This window comes from Tenrec ecaudatus, chromosome 1 (genome assembly GCF_050624435.1).
Source record: "Tenrec ecaudatus isolate mTenEca1 chromosome 1, mTenEca1.hap1, whole genome shotgun sequence".
Taxonomy (NCBI): domain Eukaryota; kingdom Metazoa; phylum Chordata; class Mammalia; order Afrosoricida; family Tenrecidae; genus Tenrec; species Tenrec ecaudatus.
The window spans coordinates 173,904,191-173,923,367 of NC_134530.1; the positions used below are offsets into that span (position 1 = coordinate 173,904,191).

The 19,177-nt window shown below is 42.3% G+C and overlaps 1 protein-coding gene across 1 annotated transcript in view; it reads left to right on the top strand.

Moving 5' to 3' along the window:
• DDR2 (discoidin domain receptor tyrosine kinase 2) overlaps positions 1-19,177 on the top strand; it is a 202,527-nt gene that overhangs the window by 106,392 nt on the left and 76,958 nt on the right. Inside the window, exon 3 of the mRNA XM_075564177.1 lies at positions 1,412-1,520. Coding sequence (XP_075420292.1) covers positions 1,439-1,520 — 82 coding nt within the window. The 5' untranslated portion in view covers positions 1,412-1,438. The remainder of the gene's footprint in view (positions 1-1,411; positions 1,521-19,177) is intronic.

Consider the following 19,177-nt stretch of genomic DNA (forward strand, 5'->3'; position numbering starts at 1 on the left):
AACTTTTTATGAGAGTAGAAAATCTCATCTTTCTCCCTCAGAGCCATTGGTAGTTTTGAACTACTGACCTTGTAAGTTACCAGTGCAACTTGTAACCCACTACACTACAGGGGCTCTTGGAATAATCACTCTACACAGGGGAAAATGTGAGGCTCAATAATAAAATGCCTTCGAAAGAGTTGCTGTGGTTGGTAGCTGACTCAGCAATCCTGTGTACAGCAGAAGGACACACTGCCAGCCCCTCTGCCATCATCACCATCATGATGCTTGAACTGATAGCTGCAGCCATCGTGCCAATCCGCTTCATCAAGGGTCTTCCTCTTTGTTTGCTGTCCCGCGTATGAAGGGGTAGGAAATAAAATTGAGTACCTCCATCGATGACTCCTCATCCTTCAGCATGGGAGATTCATCTGTTTTATTATTTATTTATTTATTCAGGTATTTATGGATATCATTATGAGTCATAGATATCTATTCTATTCTTTGACTTATAATCTAATCCTACTTGGTTCATTGTTCTGTTGCTCAAATTATTGCAGTTTTGGTCATAGGGCACTTTGTCTAGTTGGCTCTTGGATCCATTTTACATACCTTGTGTTGTATTTACTTATTTAACATTTGTATCACCACAATATGATCCAGGTTCATCTTATAAGTTCCTGTCCCAGCCATCAAGTCAGTCATTTCTCCAGTGAGGGCTGTGACTCGGAGAGATGGAGAATGGTTTTAGAAATCAACATCTGGGCACTCGAGTGTTTGAGGTTGCTGAGATGTTGCTTCAAGGGCCTGTTTGCTATCAGAACAAGTAGATATATGTGTGTATACTAACCCATATATATAACATAGAGAGACATAAAAATACATAAACAAATGTTTCTATATGTAACAATCTATGTATATTAAGCTAAACATGAGTTCGTATTGATGTTTCCATTCTCATCCCTTACCCTATCGATTATTCTGGGGAAACTTTTAAAACTACTGTCTCCCAAGTACCTCTCCAGAGCTAATGAATCAGGGTAAGTGATGAACATATCTTTTGAAAGACAAACAGATTCAAATCATTGAAAAATTTTTGGTTTAACATTAGAATCAATTCAAAATTATTATAGCATCCATTAAGATCATAAATATGTGCTTACCTTATCACAGTTTGGGTATTTATCTTAGTAAAACTCGGTCACCTGACTATAGGTCTGTTAATTTCTACTGTAGGAGCCTGTTATCTGAGTTTGAAATTCTTATATTGGATGATACTAGAGGCCCCATTTAACTTTCAGTGTCTATGATCTGAAGTTGCACATACAGAGACAAGCACTACAAACACACAGTTAACTGTGACAGTGCTGTTGCTCATGCTGGTGGTATCTGCCTCACCGTTTCCTCTCTTCCTGTCTCTGGCTCTCTGCAGGCTCCAGTTCCTACACCATCTTCTGAGATGACTCCATTTCCCAGAATGCCCGTGGTGCTGCTCCTGTTGCTGCCTATTTTGAGTTCTGCAAAAGCACAGGTTAATCCAGGTAACATAGCCGCAGCTCCGTCTTGTATTAGAACACCAACTACATGTTCAAGTACACTTTGGTAAATGCCTTACTGATGGGGTCCAAGAGTCCACTTTTAAAATCTTTTTGGAAAACCATGGCTAATGCTAGGAATGAAAGTGAATGTATTTTCTATCTATCACATATTGATTATTGAAGAAGGACTTCTAACAGATTAGAATAGAGGATTAAAAAATAACAACAATAAGAGGTGGCACACTGGTTCTGTTTGTTCTGGGAAAACGAGGGAATTTTTAGATACATTAGAGAACTTCTATAGGTTGCTTGCTTTTCCCGTTGTTTCTAGTGACTTATGGCTCACTTTTATTTGAAAGTCTTATTATACTTTTGCCTTTCTGGTCTTGTGGGACTTCAACAAGTGGTTTTTCTATAGCATGTGACCATGCTTAAAAAATGTGTTAAAAGGAATTTTTAGGCTCATTAAAAATAAACAATACCTTACATTAGTTTTTAAAATCTATGAAACATAGAGTTGTATCGCTTGTCTATTACCACATTAATTCTTCTTAATAATATCTTCAAAACCATGCCCTTTAAAGGAATAGCTTACTTTGCTCAGGAGCCTGCAGGTGGGTGATTTAGACTGGATTAGTGATTCAGACAGTTTTGGTCTCGTCGTGGTCTACTCACATGTCTGGGGATAAGTTGGCTCTTAGCTCATCGTGGATGACCTTGGTGCTGATGACTGAGACAGTTTAGCTGTACTCTATTTTATCTTCCTGAAAAATAGCATGGGTATCCTCCCCTGGACATTGCAAAGAGACAAGAGTAGAAGCAGAAAAACACAAGTCTTTTAAAAGTCTCTACTTGCATGTTGTTCACTAACATCTCATTGGTCAAAGCAAGTCAAACGGCCAAGTCCAGAGTCAAAGCTGTGAGTTGTTAGCCTGACAGATGTTGGATTTTAAATAAATTATGTCTTGCCAACACAAAACCAGAGAACATTGTATCTAGCCTGGTTATATTGTGCATACATCTAACTTAAGTACTGTTAATAATCAACAACTCAGAACACCATTGACATTAGCAGGTTTGATAGATTGCCTAGTAAATGAGTGTCCCAGGCAATCAGGCGTCTTAAAGTGTTCATATACATTATTTGGAACTTTTGAACAATATTTCTGATGGGTTGTCTTTTTAAAACCTTTTCCTTGTGAATTAGATGAAGGTTTACAGCGCAGATCAGTTTTCCATTCAGGAAGTCACACACATTTTGTTTCATGTTCTTGATTTCAATGTCCACAAAGTAGAATCACTTATCTCACTTCCTCCCTGTGTTTCCCGTTTCCATTCCTCCTTTTAGCCGAACCCTTCTGAACTTTGTCCTTGGGTAACTGCTGCCCCTTTGATCTCAACTGGTTGATTATTCTAAGGTCTGCGTACCCCACTAGTGTTATCGTTCACCTTACAGGCCTGTCTGTTGTTTCTTTGAAAACTGAGCCAGGAGAATGAATTCATTTTCTGAAGGGTAATAATGGTAATATTGCTAAGTAGTTAGAAGACAATCACAGGACCAATGAGACTTGATTATATGGCTCCTGATGTTTGATAATTAATATGTTTATTAATGTGTTATTTGCTAAAGTAAGTTTTATGTGAAACTTAATGAATTATGAAACCAACAGCATATATTCACTTTGTGTCTCTGCATCACATTTTGGTAATTCTCATATTATTTCAAATTTCATAATGTTACTGCACATTAATAGATTACAATTTAGAGTACATAGAACTTTTATATGTACCAGGAAACAGCAACGAAAAAAATATATGACCCTTGTTGTGACATTTGCTTTCTTGTATGATGATCTGCAGCCAAATCCGCAGTGCCACGCAGGTGTGAAAGACGCGCCTGCTAAAGGTTAATTTGGAGCCTCACACACCCGCTGCAGAGTCACCCTGAGTCAGAGTTGACGTAGCTGACGGACTCTCCCCTTTGTCAGCGATTGCCTTCCCCTTTACTCACGTCCACACCCGCACACTCTCCAGCTCATTACTCCCCTCCCCCTCCCTGCCACTCCTGGTGACCATGAAAGTCTGTTCATTTTGGCATGAAATATTTTATACTGATTCTTCCTCACCCCCCATATCAGTAGTCTCATATGGTATTTGTCCCTTTGTGATGGACTATCTTCACCCAGCATAAACAAACAAATAAACAAAAATACAAAACTCACTGTCAAGGAGTCGATGCTGACTCATAGCAACCCCACAGGACAGGGCAGAACTGCCTCTGTGGGTATCTGAGACTGTAGCTTTTTACGGGAGTAGAAAGCCTCATCTCTCTCCCGAACAATCAACAGTGGTTTTAAACTGCTGATCTTGTCCACTGCATGACCACCATATCATCATGGCTCCTTCACCCAGCATGTCTTCCAAATCCATCTAAAATATGAGATGGTTCACAGTTTTGTCATTATTTTTTAATGATGTGTAGTATTGTATTGCGTATTTGTACCAACGTTTATTTATATATTCTCCCTCTAATAGACATTTAGGTTGTTTCCATCTTATTGAGAATAGTGCTGCAAAGAACATGAGTGTCCAGATGTTCATATATCTATCTGTTCCTGTGGGAATGCTCAGTCAACTGATATTTCTATTCCCAATGTTTGAGGAAGGGCCCAAATGGTTGTACTCTTACGGTTCCAGCAGCCGTGTGTGAGGGTTCCAGTCTCTGCACCTGCTCCAGTATGTTTTACTTCTGTTTGGGTTCTTTTAAAACGTTGCCATCAGTGTCAGGCCTGGGTGGTATCTCATCCTTGGTTCGAATCTCTTGAATTGCTAGAGATCGTGAGCATGTCTTCATGTGGGTTGACCACCTGGGTGTCTGCTTTGGTGACATTTATTTTCGTGCCCTCTGACCATTTTTAATTGAATTATTTGTTTGTTTTTGTTTATTTTGCTGGTGAGGTGTTGAAGTTTTCTATAGATCTTAGAGATTCATCCCTTGTTCAATATATCACTTCAAAAAAAAAGTCCTCCCAAATTGTCGGTTCTCTTTTTACTCTTATGGTGATTGTTTTTAAAATAACATAAGTGTCTTATTTTCTTGAGAAGCTCTGGTGGTGTGATGGGCTGCACACTGGACTGCAAGCCACAAGGTTAGGAGTTCAAACCCACCAATCACACCATCAGAAAAGATAAAGCTTTCTGCTGCCATAAAGACTGACAGCCTTGTAAACCCACAGGGTGTTTTGCTTTGTCCTAGAGAGTCACGATGAGTCAGCATACACTCCATGACAGTGAATTTTTAAAAAATCATCTATTTTGTTTTCTGCTGTGTGTATGCTTTCATTATGTTAGTAGTGGTGTGTTCATGCCATGTTGTAGTGTCCCTAACATTGTTTTTGTTTTTAAATCATTTTATTGGGGATTCACAGCTTTATAACATTCTAGACATCAATTATTTCAAGCATACTTGTATATATGTTGCCATCATTATTCTCTAAACAACTGCTTTCTAATTGAGCCCTTGATATCAGCTCCTGGGCCCCTAAGTTTGTCCCTACTTTTTCATTGGTGGTCTGGGGTTTACAGATAGGTCTTTAATTCATTTTAGGTTCATTTTTGTATATGAAGTCAGATATAGAATCTGTTCTATTCTTATGCAAATGGAAATCCAATTTTCTGTCACCAGTTGTTGAAGAGATGATCTTTTTCCCTCTTAATGTTTTCTACCCCTTTGTCAAAAATCACTTGTGTGAGGGTGGATGGCTTTGTTTCTGAGTTCTAAATTCTGTTCCATTGGTCTGAGTATCTACTGCACCAGTACGAGGCTACTTGGGCTGTGTAGTCGGTTTGAGAGTGGGACGTGAGCGGCCTCCTACGCTATTCTTCTTTAGTAGTGCTTTGCTTAGCCTGGGCCTCATTCCTTTCACATACAGTTGGCGATTCATTTTTCCATCTCTTTAAAGACTGATGGTAGCATCTGGATTAGAATTGAATTATATGTAAAGATCGTGTTGGGTAGTGTTAACATTGTCACAACATTAAGTCTGCCTATCCATTAACGTGGAACAATCTTACATTTACATAGATCTCTTTTGTTTTCTTAGAGTAGTGCTCTGTAGTTTCTTTGTACAAGTCTTTAGTTTTTCTGATTAGGAGTACATAGATTTTTAGCAATGTTTAATAGGCTGACCTTTTTGTCTTAGGTAAGAGAGCTCTTTATGTTTCTCATTATGCAAAACTTGTACATTTTTTCCAATATTGATTTTAGAGCCTAATTCTTAAGGTTATTATTACTGTTGTTCGTTGTCCGTGAGTCAATTCCAGCTCATGGCAATTCATTGTGTGCAGAGTCGAACTGTTCCATAGGGGTTTCAAAGCTGTGACCTTTTGGAAACAGATTACCAGGCCTGGCTTTCAAGGCACTTCCATGTGGGTACAAACCACAAGCCTTACAAGTAGTACTCGAGAGCTTAACTGCTTGCGCCACGCAGGGCACCCACAGTCATAGAAGAAGGGTACCATGAGCGTGCACAGTAACGGCCTGGATGAGGAAAAGGGAAAGAACTGGAGTCTTTCTTTCTTTTTCTTTTCTTGCATTTTGCCACAGCTATAAATATAACAAGCATGCAAACACTATGTGTTCACTTTGATGGGTTTTGCAAACTGAGCATGTCCATATAAGTAGTACCCCAATTAAGAAGCAAAAGTTTACCAGCAATTGCAAAGTCCCAACTTTTGCTGCCTTCCAGCACTGCCTGGCACAAACTTTACATAACAGATTCATTTTGCTCATTTTTGTATTTTATATAAATAGAATTATGCGGGGACTCCAAAAGTTCACCGAAATATGGTATTAAAAGATCATCATTTTCCCCCCTTTGTATATTTCGCATCGGTGTTCTTTTGTGACTGCCTTCTTTCAGTCAACTCGTTGTTGATGGTATGTTTATCTACATAGTACAAGCCAGTGTCAACCATTCATCTTCACTGTCGTACAATATTACGTGTAGAAGTAAATAAAATATTGATTTGTTTGCTTGCTTCTTTACTCATTTAATGTGGATGGTGTGATAGGTAGGTTTATTGTGCCAACCTGGCCAATAGAAACATGTGGGATTAATCAGGTCGCAGTTTGATTGGAGGGTAAAGAGATAAGTGACTCTGCAAGGCCCACCCCCTCTCTCTGGCTCTCTGGTGATCGGCGGGTGCTGGAGTGTGAGTGTTGCTGGTGCTTTAGCTAGTTCTCTGCCTCAACCTGTAACCCATGGAGTTTGTCACTAGAGCTTGAGGCTCCTTCGGGACCTGCTTCACCACGCTGCTGGCGCGTACATTGCTTGAGCTAGAGGCTGGTGGATCTTGCCACCTTGCATTGCTTGCATCCAATAGCCTATGTGGGCCTGCTTAGCTAAGCTCCTGAGCTACTGACTGTGGGTGACCCACCCTGCTTCCTGCTGCCTGTGGGCAGATTCTGCTTGCCTTGCCCCAGGGAGGACTCTGCTGTCTGCTTCCTTGACCTTAGACCCAGCATTCCACGTGAGTTGAAGGACTTCCAGTATATTCAGTGTTAAACTGAACCCTCTGTTCTGCTGTGTACACTAGTTAGCTTTTATATTCCTTCTTGCTATATAAATCTATCTACCTATCATTTTCTATCATTATAAGTGCCCTAATTTCATGTCTCTAAAGAACTCTGCATACACAGATAGGATTTGGATAATTTCCAGTCGGCAGCTATTACATAAGCCATGTCCAGGTCTTTTGGGTGGAGACACACAATCAGTTCTCTTGGGCCAATTAGGGGGCTTCAAAAACTTCATGAAAACAGTTCCATGATTTTTTAATTCCATGTTTCCATGAACTTTTGGAAGCCCATTCAGATACTTAAAAGTATAAACTTCCTACAGTGTGGGTTTTGTTCTTCCCAAGCATCGATGCTACTCTCCCATGAGTTCTTAAGACGGCACCTTCGTGTCAAAGCAACTAGAACCTTAATATGTCAAACTAGATTCTAGTGACAGCCAAGTTCCTTTTACTCATTTTACAGACGAGGTAACTGATGATCAAAACCACATATCTAACAAATGGTCAAGCTGAGACAGAGGCTCAGGGCGCTTGTCTCCCAATTCGGGTTTACTCCTCCACACTCTCTGGTCCCTCAGGGAAGGATTTGAGCAAATGACCCTTTTCTGATTATCGTGTATACTGTACAGTCTCTTTCTGAGATTTCCAATGTACGTTTATGGGATCAGAGGGAACTGGGGTCTGAGGGCGGCCTAGAGCAAAAGAATACAGCAAGGTTAACAGGAAAAGGACATGTGGAGCTCATACCGGAACCGCAGCCTCAGTAGCATGCTGAGTAAAGGGCGGGGCTCCTTTAGGACTGATTCACCTTTGCAGAGAAGTGGGACCACTAGGAAAGCTTGGTTCCCTCTGCCCGTGGTTGTCCTCTTTTCTCACCAAGGCTGATACACGTACCTCTACGTGCACACATTTCCAAATTGGAAAATCATCTTGTTTTCCTGGATTCTCATCATGTGTGGACCTAAGATAAACTGAGAGGGTTTACATGACCTTGTCTATTAATAAGTGTGTGGTACTGATATTCTGAAAACAAGGCCCGAGGTGCACTACGTGTGTGTGAGCGTGCCTCTGTGGCCGTTGTTTAGATGGTCCGCTGAGAGCCCTGGGAGGGAGGAGATAATAAGTTTGGAAAGAGACCTCCCTAGTTGCATGTCTCTTAAGTGAGCAGCGCTAGATGTGGCCCAGATTGATTCTTTTCTTTTTTTCACTTGCATGCTTGTTTGTTGACTCTAGCTTGAGGGTGGCCTCTAGTAGTCTTCCTGCCAGTGAAAGCATCTCCCTCTGGGGACAACAGAGATCATATGCCCCATGAGTCCCCCTGCGTGTCCCAGATAGGGAAAAGAGCATGCAGAACTCAAAGAGGAACACTCTCCAACATGTAATATGTTCCTAGCAACATTCTAAGTGGTGTCAACAACAACAACAACAACAAACTGACTGCCAACAAGTCAATTCCAACTCAAAGAGACTCTATAAGACAGTCACAATAATCTAATGAAGCAGGTGCTATTATTATTTCGGACACCCACGGTCACCGACCTCACTAAATGGCAGAGAGAGGATTCCATTCAGTTTCCATATGCACACATTTGGTGTCTGTATGCAAGCCGTATCCCAAACTTAATGTGTGCAGGCTAATGCATACTTCCAAAGGAGAAGATCTCGACTATAACGGATTGTTAAAAGATTCAGTGGCTCATTCCAGAAGAGATTATGCATAAGCAATTTAATCCAACCTCCCATAGATGAGGAAACTGAGGCTCAGGGAGGTGATGTGATGGGAAGCAGATTTTGGAAAGAATTGACCAGACTTCACTTTGAATCCAGTTTCTCCCAGGTCCTAAATGGATGATTTTGGGAAAATCCTCAGCATCTCTGAACCTCAGAATTTTCATCTACCTTGAGCCACTAAGCTTACGGCTGTGAAAAGGTTTACAAATATCCCTAAAGTACCTAGTATTGGGATTAATAAATGCCGATTAGTAAAGACTGATTCTTTGCCCTTTCTTTACTCAAGTTCATATACCAAGGTAAGTGGAAAAGTTTTGCTACGGGCGTTCCACTTCTTCCATGCATGGGTTATTTCCAACAACCCGTCTTTAAGCTTGTCTCTGTGATTAGTGGCTGCTGTAGACATGCATTCTCAATAATATACTTGTCTTGGTCTTGTTGGATGGCTTCAAAAGAGGTTCAGTGGGAACAGTGGCTTTACAGGGGTTCTGCTAGGTCAGCTAAATTCAAGTCAGAGAGATCAGCTCAGAACATTATGGTGACTGGGTTTTTTGGGGGGGTAGGGTTCCAAGGAGATAATCTTGATAGGGTTTCTTAAAGGACACAGGCTGCTCATGGGAACTGATATTATGAAGTTGTATTAAGAAGATTGAAAGCTGTTTCAGCGAGGGAAAGGTCAAGGAAGTTTTGCCAGGAACTTGGTTACCTCGCAACAACACACTTGCTCATTGTGTGAGGGTAGAAAGGGCTGCCCTATGAGAATTCGATCAAAACCCGGCCTAACCCACCCTCCAGCTCTGCTCGAGCCACTTCCAAGTACATTTGTGCTCCTAAGTCAAAGACTATTGAAGAAAAGCAAACCCACAATTTGAGTCCCTCAGGAGACCGAAACTGTTGTTTTGATGTGATGTAAGCTGAAGAGTATGGTACTCTTTCTGGAAGATTTAAGGAGATGGACGCACTGCCTTTAAAATCGTGCAGACCTAGGTGGCTGATGCATGAAGAAAGAAGAGCTTCACAATTTGATATTTTGTTTAATAAGAGTCTCTAGGATTTTGTAGCAGTACTTTCATGTCTGATCACACTGACACACATATTTTGTATTGTGTTGTCTTATATCTGTATTTTAAATTTATGTCTTATATCCTTATTCTGTTTCATATGCATATCAATATATCTACATTACAGCCTCCTTTCTTTTGATTCTATGGACATGTTGTCATTGTTCACAGAAGGCACCAATATGTAAAGATGTGAGGCACCAGGGAAGCCTGACTCAAGGAGGCCCAATGCTGGCTCTCTGATGTAACCAAGGTCACTGGCCCCTTGCCCATTCCTACCAACATTATGGGTTCTCCTTTGGACTCATTCTTTCTATGTAGGCGGTCTGAGCACAGCCCACTTCCACAAGTTGTGGTGCAAATGGAAAGGTCCAAGAAAAAAACCATGTGGCATCCTTTTGCTGTCCTGGGATCCTGCTCTCAGCCCTGAAGTTTAGAATAAGTAGCCAACGTCCTCTAGGCCCACTCATCACAGAATAGTGGAATTAAGTCCTTTCTTGGATTACCTCCCACTCATCTGACTACCTTTTACAACTGAAAGACAGACAGACTGTCAAACGACAGGGTAAAAGCATGCCTTTGACCTTGGACAGGGGTTTAATCAGCTTCTTTGGATGGTGAGGCTGTGTTTATGTAGTCAGGGCATTTGGAACCTGTGGTTGCTAGATCTTAGGTTCTGGCTAGGGTGAATTTCAACCTGTCCATCAGGTCGCAACCTGATGACACCTCTTTGGCATCGTAAGCCTTTTTGTATACAGTGAGAGGCACTGAAAACTGCTCTCTCTCTCTCTCTCTTTCTCTCTCTCAGCCACTTTGCCTTTCCTCCTCACTGGGACCCCCCTGAGACTGTGTCTACCTCCAGGGGCTGCCTCATGCAGGCTGACCCTGACAGCTGCTCGCACCCTGTTGTGCTTTCATTGACCTTGGAGCCACAGGACTGCGCTCACCGGCCTGTGACCTCCCTGCTTTCTGTTTTATCTTCTGACATCATCAACTTGCAGCTTTGTGAATCTGAAGAGGGCTCAGCTAGCATTGACCTATGGATTTGAGTTGGGTTGGACTGGACTGAGGCACCTTCTTGATGTGAAGTTGCTTCTTGATATAAAGTTCTTTCTTGTGCATAGATGACTGTCAGTGGTTTATTTCTCTAGAGAACCCAGCCTCACACAGAACCCTTTTACTCTGGTGTGAAACATGGCTTGGTTTGACTCAGAGAAGAAGCAAAAACTTGTAAAAGCTCATCTAAGTAATTAAGTTAAAATGTGGAAGGAGACAATCTAGGAGAGGGAGAGACCGCATCATAAATGTGTTATATGAAGGTGAGTCAAAAAGTACTACTACCAGGACTCCAGTGAATATCTTCATGGGTTTATTTAAAAAAAACATGTTTGAAGATGTGTCTGCAATTGGTGGATTATGGCAGACAATTTCTTGGAGTAATACACTCATTTTAATCTCAATAGAGGATTTTTTTTTAAGGATACCCTTTCTGCTGGGAGCAGAGGGGAAAGCGATTTTTAGGTCAGGGCTCATAACAAAATTCAAATGGATATCTTTCTGAATCACTGAAGCTTTGAGGCAAACTTAGGACAATTCTCCCCCATGTAAAAACAAGAGATTTCAGATGACTTGCTTTAAAGAAAGCTAAGAACTGCAAAGATGAGCCAAGAGAGAAGACTGTCAATCTCAATGAATTAGGAAGTCTAGAAAGTGGTGGTAGAAGCCTGTAGAATTACCATTGATGTGATTGCTACTGAAGTTGAGATATCACATGCTTTAGCACTTTTAATCTTCATCGAACATCTTGGCATCGCAAGTTTTCATTTAGATGGTTGCTAAAAGTGCTTCATGAAGATCTTTACATCAGTCATTTAAGCAAGATCAAAGATAATGAAGATAATTTTATGCAATAAATCGTACCCAGGGATGAGTCTTGGATCTGTCAATGCAATTCAGAGAAAAGGCCCAATCAAGACAGTGGCATCTGAGGACATCTGCTGGGCAGCTAATTCAAGGCGGAGCAGCCAGCTCTTAAGTTTATGCCAAGTGTTTTCGGAGATTCCAAAGGGACCGTCTTTTTTTGAAAAGCAGTTTCAGAACTATATAATTCACATATCATACAATTCAATAGTTCAATAGCACCAAGAAGAGTTGTCCAATCATCACTACAATCAGCTTTAGAACATTTCCTTCATTCTTGTACTCATTAGTATTAGTTCCCCATTTTCCCAACATCCTCTATTATATCCCCAAGAAACCATTGATCCAGTTACTAGCTCTATAAACTTACCTATCCTAGATTTCATAAATAGAAAAACATTTAAAAAAAACGAGCAACAATGACAAAATAAAACAGATAAAGCCTTAATAGAAAGTGTGACAGTTACATAATCTCCTGTCAACTTGAGTGAAGGGGTGGCATCAAGCCTGTCAAACAGATCGCAGCTTGATGACCTTATTTGGAGGCACAAGAGAGATAGATAAACAGAGAGAAATGAATAGCTACTCACTGGAGGCCAGACCCAGTCTCTCTGCCTTCTCTTCCCTGCTGCTGAGACACTCAGAGAGCTGGAGGAGACACATAGAAACGTGTGCCAGCTTTGATAAGCTTCCACTGCCACTGGATCCACATGGCCTCTATCCATTGGCCTGGGATCTTCCTGCATTTGACATCATTGCATGTGCTACGTGAGTCTAAAGAGAAATTTATGGACTGGTATCGGACAGGTGGACTAACATCAGACTTGATTTGGACTGGGCTGGGATGTTTGCTCACTATGCAATTGCTCTTTGATATAAAGCTCTTTCTTATACACATATGAGTGTCTATGAATTTGTTTCCTAGTCAACCTGGACCATCATAGCCAGAAATCAGAAAATATTAAAAACTAGAACAAATTTGAAATAGATCATAGGGGAGAGCAAATGATAAGGTGGTGAATCATAATCTAACTGCACCTGCAGTCATCACTTTCCAATGCATTCTTTCTGATACTAACATCTCTGATCTATGGTTAGACAGGATTCACCAGAGGCTTCATCCACATATATTTGTTCTTCCAAAGGGATCATCTTGATAGATTTTCTCAAAGGACACAGGAAGACCATGTGGGTTTATTATTTTTAAAGTCCTAAGAAAATTAAGACTGTATGAACGAGGAAAATGGCTAGGAAGGTTACATTTAGTAACTTTCCCCCTTGTAACAATGCACCTGCATATTCTCTGGAGGTCGTCAGGGCTGGCCTATGAGAATTTGATTGGGAAACCTTACCCTCACCATCAAGCAGCCCTGACCTTGCCCTTCAGGACTCAACGGACACCGAAAAGGAGCATGAGTTGAGCTGTCCTAGGATGGCAGCAAAGTGGGTTCCACGTCGGGCTGCTGACCCCAGGTCAGCAGTAGGACCCCCCCCTCGTTGTGTCAAGGGAGAAAGATGAGGTTTCCTGTTTTGGTAATGATGTACAGCCTCGGAAACCCTAGGTGCCATTACTACTATACCCTGGAGGGCCAGGTGACTTCTCCAAGAAACGAATCTTATCAAGAAGCATAGTGGTCAAAGTGCACTCGCGATATACACTCTTACTGCTAAAGGCCTTGTGGTGGATGAAGAGAGGAGGCAGGATGGAGTAGGGGGAAAGCAGGTAAGATTGGGAAAAAGTAATTTTGAAGGACAGGACGTAAGAAAGAAGATGGGGTGGGCAAGTGTGGAAAGTCGTAAAGAAGATAAGGGGGAAGGAAGGGAAGAGGGGAGAAAAAAAAGAGACTCATGATTCTCAGCTCAGTGTCTTCTGAGGCAGGCTGAGTTTCCCTCTATCACATCTCTTCATCTGATCCTACCTCGGGGACAGAATGCACTGTAGAAAGAGAGTGGGGGGAAAGCATCTATATTCAATTTTTTAAATTTAAAATGCAGTGTTGCTAATTGGCAGTCAAAATCCAACTAGTGTCTTTTCTAGAAGAGAGCTCAGGGCAGAGTGTGGAACAGGACAATTATCTTACTCTGACAAAACTAGGACTCTGACTGAACCTCCCTGTGGGAACAGAAGCAGCCCCTGTAAAGCAGCCGAAGGATTATGAATTACCTGCCTCGTAAATATTCAGAGGAGGCGAATGTGGTGGTACAGCTACCTGGTGTTGCAAGAGGCCTGGATGTACATGACAGCTACTTTCCTCAATCAGATTCAGGTCCTGGTCCCCTCCTCTCTTGACCACAGTTCTTCCCCTGTTCGAGCTGTTTCCGAAGCCCTGTGGCTACATGCTGAGCTGCGTTGGTGCTTAAACTGGAAGAGATAACCACGCAGCCAACGAGGGCTGCAACGCACTGGGAAGGGCTGCAACTGCCGTGAAGGTGAAGAGCAACATCAGACAACTTGCAAGATCGTCTTAGAAAAGATGATTCTAGTTTTAAACTTGGCCAACAAACTTCAGCTGAACCCAGTTTCCTCTGATGAATATTTATATCCCCAGATGTCTCAGGAGATAGAGAGCTGTAAAAGAAACGTCTTTTTCCGGTTAGTGTGGGAGTTAAGCAAAAGAGCACCTACTCTACGCCAACTTAGGGACCCTGAATCACTAAGAAAGGTGGGAAGGGCAGGGGGAGATTTTGAAAGAGGCTTTACCCGAAGCAGTAGAGCTGAAGGAATTAAGCCAAATGAAAAGAAGTAGAAAACATTTGAGTTTAAGCAAAGGCACGGAGGCCAAACCAGAAACATGGCGGGAGCAGTTGTCATTGAGAGGTTGGGAGGGTGTGGGTGAAGTTGCAGTGGCAGCGAAAAGCAGACTGCATCATTCTGGGATCCCCGTTATGGCAAAAACTTCTCTGTTCAAAGTTCTGTGTTCACATAGTTTAAGAATACCAAGATGCTATGTCATGTCCTCCCACCCAGAATGCATGTCCTGTTACTATGTTTGAACATGTTGAGGCAGGACGTTGACGTGCTGGGGTTTAGTTAGGCAAGAAAGCCTCTGTGAGACCCAAGTCAGATGGTTTCTCTACTGGTGTTCCTTCCTGTCGGTGAAGCTCGCACCACAGGCAGAGTGGAGACAACGGGAAAAAGCAAAGAAGCCATGGCAAGGAGGAGCTAGAGCCCCGTCTGAGCTCTGTCACTGGTTTTGAGGCCTCACTTTTAGAAAATGGGGACAATAAACTTTGCTTTTTTCAAGGTCAGAGAGAGAGAGAGCGAGAGCAAGTGAAATGAGATAGCGGACATGATTGGGTTTTATATGCAAATATTAAGTGCTATTATTTGTTATTTTTGGAATAGAAAAAAATATCAAAATAACCCTGACACATAAAACAATAGTTCATATGAAGCAGGTGATGGAGAAAGAGAGAAAGAGTCCCTTAGTGACCATTCTAGACCCTGGTGATCTTCCCTCTGGGGAATGGAGGCTTAGAGCAATCTTGAACTCTGGGCCCCTCGCTTTAATGAGACTCAGAACACTGGGCCCAGGCTAAACATATCCATTACAGTATATTTTTTCTGGAGAGAATAGTGTGATTGTTGACTTAGCTCTTGGTTTTAGCCACCAGGCCCTGCAGAGCATGGATGTGGCAAGATCGGCCCCCCAGAATTTTTTGGTGGTTTGGACACATACACAGTAAAATAAAGTAAAAGTTGAAACATTCAAAACAGTGAGGTTTTTTTTTTTACCCCATGGGCTAGAGTGGGAGTTGATGAGTTGTTAAAAACAATGCAACATTGTCCCTGCTGCTTCACAGGACGTTGTGTGACTTTAGCCTTTGTCTCGTTTGGCATGGTGATGCTCCTTGGGCACTCATGCCTGGCCCCTGTCAGGCTGCTCCGTTCACACGGGTCATCAGTAGATGCTGGAGATGAAGGGAGAGAGGAAAGGAAGGACATGAAGGAGCCTCTGGCTTCTCTCCGCATTCTTCAGGAAAAGAGGCCCGAAGCTATTCCATGTGACACTTGATGGCACAAAGATATTGGGAATTGAGAAGCATCCCTTATGAACCCCATCTCTCTATTTATTTATTTTTAAATAGTAGTATTGGCACATAGTCCGCAGATCATAAAACTCAATAGTTCAGCCATATCAAGTGAGTTATTCAATCCTTACCCCAATCCATGTTAGAGCAGTTTCCTCTTTCTTGTGCTCATGGCTATTAGCTCCTCGTCATCTCCTTCATTGCTGGGGCAGCTATGTGTGCAGTGAGTAAATCAGAAGGAGGATGACTGGCTGAAGTCTCCTGAGTCACAGTGAAATGATGGGCAGCACCAGGGGTCCTGCTCCCTTATGTTGGGGGGCTGGGTGAGGCCATCCTCTTATAGAAGCAGAAGAGCCTGAGCCGTGAGGTAGGATGATGATTCTGAGCGTCCCGCTAAACACCTGAAGGGTCGCTGCCTTATACCCGCCTGGGAGCCGCTGGAGCTTTGCGGGTAGGGTTAACTCCATTGTGGAAAAAAGTATCTTTCAATTGTGTCTGCTGGTTTCTAGGAGGTTGGGCAAATATTTGGAGAAATCCCGATGGCATGGTGGTTAAGCCCACAGCAGCTAACTGAACGAGTTGGCGGTTCCAGTCCACTTCAAGAGAAAGCTATGACATTCTGCTCCAGTAATAGTTGCAATCTTGGACACCCTACACAGCAGCTCTACTCTGTTCTATGGGGTCACTCTGAGTTGGAATCAACTCAACATCAAGGAGCTTGGTTTGGGTTTTAGACCAACATTTGGGCCTTTATTGTAATGTTTCTTTTTTTAGAAAATAGAAATTTTATTGGAGGTTCTTACAGCTCCTATAACATTTCATACGTCAATTTTATCAAGCATATTTATAGATATGTTACCATAATCATTTTCAAAACATTTTCTACTTGAGTCCTTGGTAAGCTCCTCTTTCCCCCCCTTCCTTCTCCATCCTCCCTCCCTCATGTGGCCTTGATAAATTTCCTTATTGAAGCTCTCTCTCAGTGATACTGAGTTGCCTTCAAGTCAATACTGGTTCAAGGTGATACCGTGTGTGTAAGAGCAGAACTGTGACAAGTAGGTTTTCAGTGATTGATTTTGAGAAGTAGATTGCCGGGCCTTTCTTTCAAGGCACCTTTGGGTGCACTCAAACTGGCCAAACTTTCAGTTAGTAGAAAAATATGTTAACCGTCTGCACAACTCAAGTGTTCCATGATAGCTGCTAAAAGCCATAAAAATAGATGATGTCTCTTTAGTTACTGATTGTGTTTCTTGACTAATCACAATTAGGCTTTGTCTCTCCTATGAGGAAGAATCATTCCTTAAACTATCAAAGCGTGTATATAGAAGGTGCACTTAATTGTTAGACCTCCTATATCAATTGGGTAGTGGTATATATAGCATTTGAAAGACTGGATATGAATTTCTTCCCTGAAAGAATTTTCTACGAGTCAGAAATCCACACATACTTGGGCCAAATTTAAGCCTATTTCCTTTTATTTATAGCCACTAAAATGCTCTGCATGTAGGCAGAACCTGGCTTGACCCACTTTCTTGGGAATCTAGGGTGGTCAGCTCTCAGAATGATTTTTTGGGTCTCATAAGAGGAAAAGTCAGCCCAACATCCAGCTTGCCCAACAGACAAAGCCTTTGGATCTGCCCTTACTTGGGAGAGTGGAGTATCTTATTCTGAGTGACTAGTAATGTATAAGTATGGCTTCTCAGTCGTTCCATGCTGTAAGATAAAAGCTTTGTCCTCTGGGACCCCTCTCGCCTTGAATTCTAATTTTAGTCTCACCAGACTCTCAGAAGCTCCCCTTGGATTTTTAGTGGGTTTCTCCTTTAGTGGATTTTAACCTCCCTTTCCGCAGAGGCCCAGATTTGATGAAAGTGCTGAGCGGGAAAGTGGCTGCCTGCTTGAAGGATTAAAAACAGCCCAAAACGCACCGCTATCAACCGATGCCAACTCACAGCCAAGCTGTAGGACAGGGCGGAATGGCCCCGGTGGATTTCCAAGGCTGTAATTCCTTACTGGAGTAGAAAGCCTCCTCTTTCTCCCGAGGATCGCTGATTAGCAGCCGAATGAGTAGCCACCCCTTTGAGTTTGTCCAATGCAGGAAGCTTCCACAAGAGCAACGCTCAGGTCAGCATCCTGCCCGTGCTCCGAGTCAGCACAGGGCTGCAAGGGACTGCAGACGGTCTTTATCTCTCAGGCCCAATTTTCTTTGTACCATTAGTCCTTAGGCTTCAGTGACAATTCGATTTTTCAGATCTATGATTGATGAATGAGTGTAACCTACTATTTCCAGTTGTTTGCCAGGGAAACACTGATGACCCCTCCTAGCAGAGAAGTCTGTCTTTGGGGTGCTTCCGTCACTGTGACTTATTTAGGGAGTTATACTTCTTGTGTTCTCGGCAAGGAAGTCCAGAGCCAACTCTGAGACCCCCACGCCAGCAGAAAGCATACCCCAAACCAAACTCACTGCCATCAAGTCAATTCTGACTCATCGCCACCCCATGAGGTTGGACACCTGGTGGGTTCAAACCGCTGACCTTGCCTTTAGCACAACCCACTTAGAACCCAATATAATGTATTCTGTAGAGCAGCCCAGGCACTAGCTTATTTTATGTTCTTATTCCCTTTTTCCTGTTACTCGCCGTTTCTCACTTGATTATATATTTTGTATGGTGTGCAACAAACCTTCATCTCTAACCTTTGTCTTGTGAGACTCTCAGAAACAACTGCTGGCTTTTCAGTAGGTTTCAGAGAAGTCATCCGAAATGTTTAAAAGAATGAGTCGGGAGTAAATATTTAAAGTAATCAAATGTTTTCATTACATTGAAATATTTTAAGTAATGAAAAGCGAATGAAAAACAGAAACTCACTTCCATCGAGTCCATTACTACCCATAATGACCCAATAGGACAGGGTCAAACTGCCCCTGTGGGTTTCTGAGCCGGTAACTCTTTTTAAAAAAAATCATTTTATTGGGGGCTCATACAATTCTTATCACTATCCATCCATCCATCCATCCATCCATCCATCCATCCATCCATCCATCCATCCATCCATTGTGTCAAGCTCATATGTGCATTTGTTGCCATCATCATTCTCAAAACATTTGCCTTCCACTTGAGCCCTTGATATCAGCTCCTCATTTCCCCCCTCCCTCCCTGCTCCCCCTTACCTCATGAACCCTTCATAATTCATAAATTGTTATTATTTTGTCATATGTTACACTGTCGGACGTCTCCCCCTGCCCTCTTCTCTGCTGTTCATTCCCCAGGGAGGAGGCTATACATAGATTCTTGTAATCAGTTCTCCCTTTCTGTCCTATGTTCCCTCCACCCTCTATGC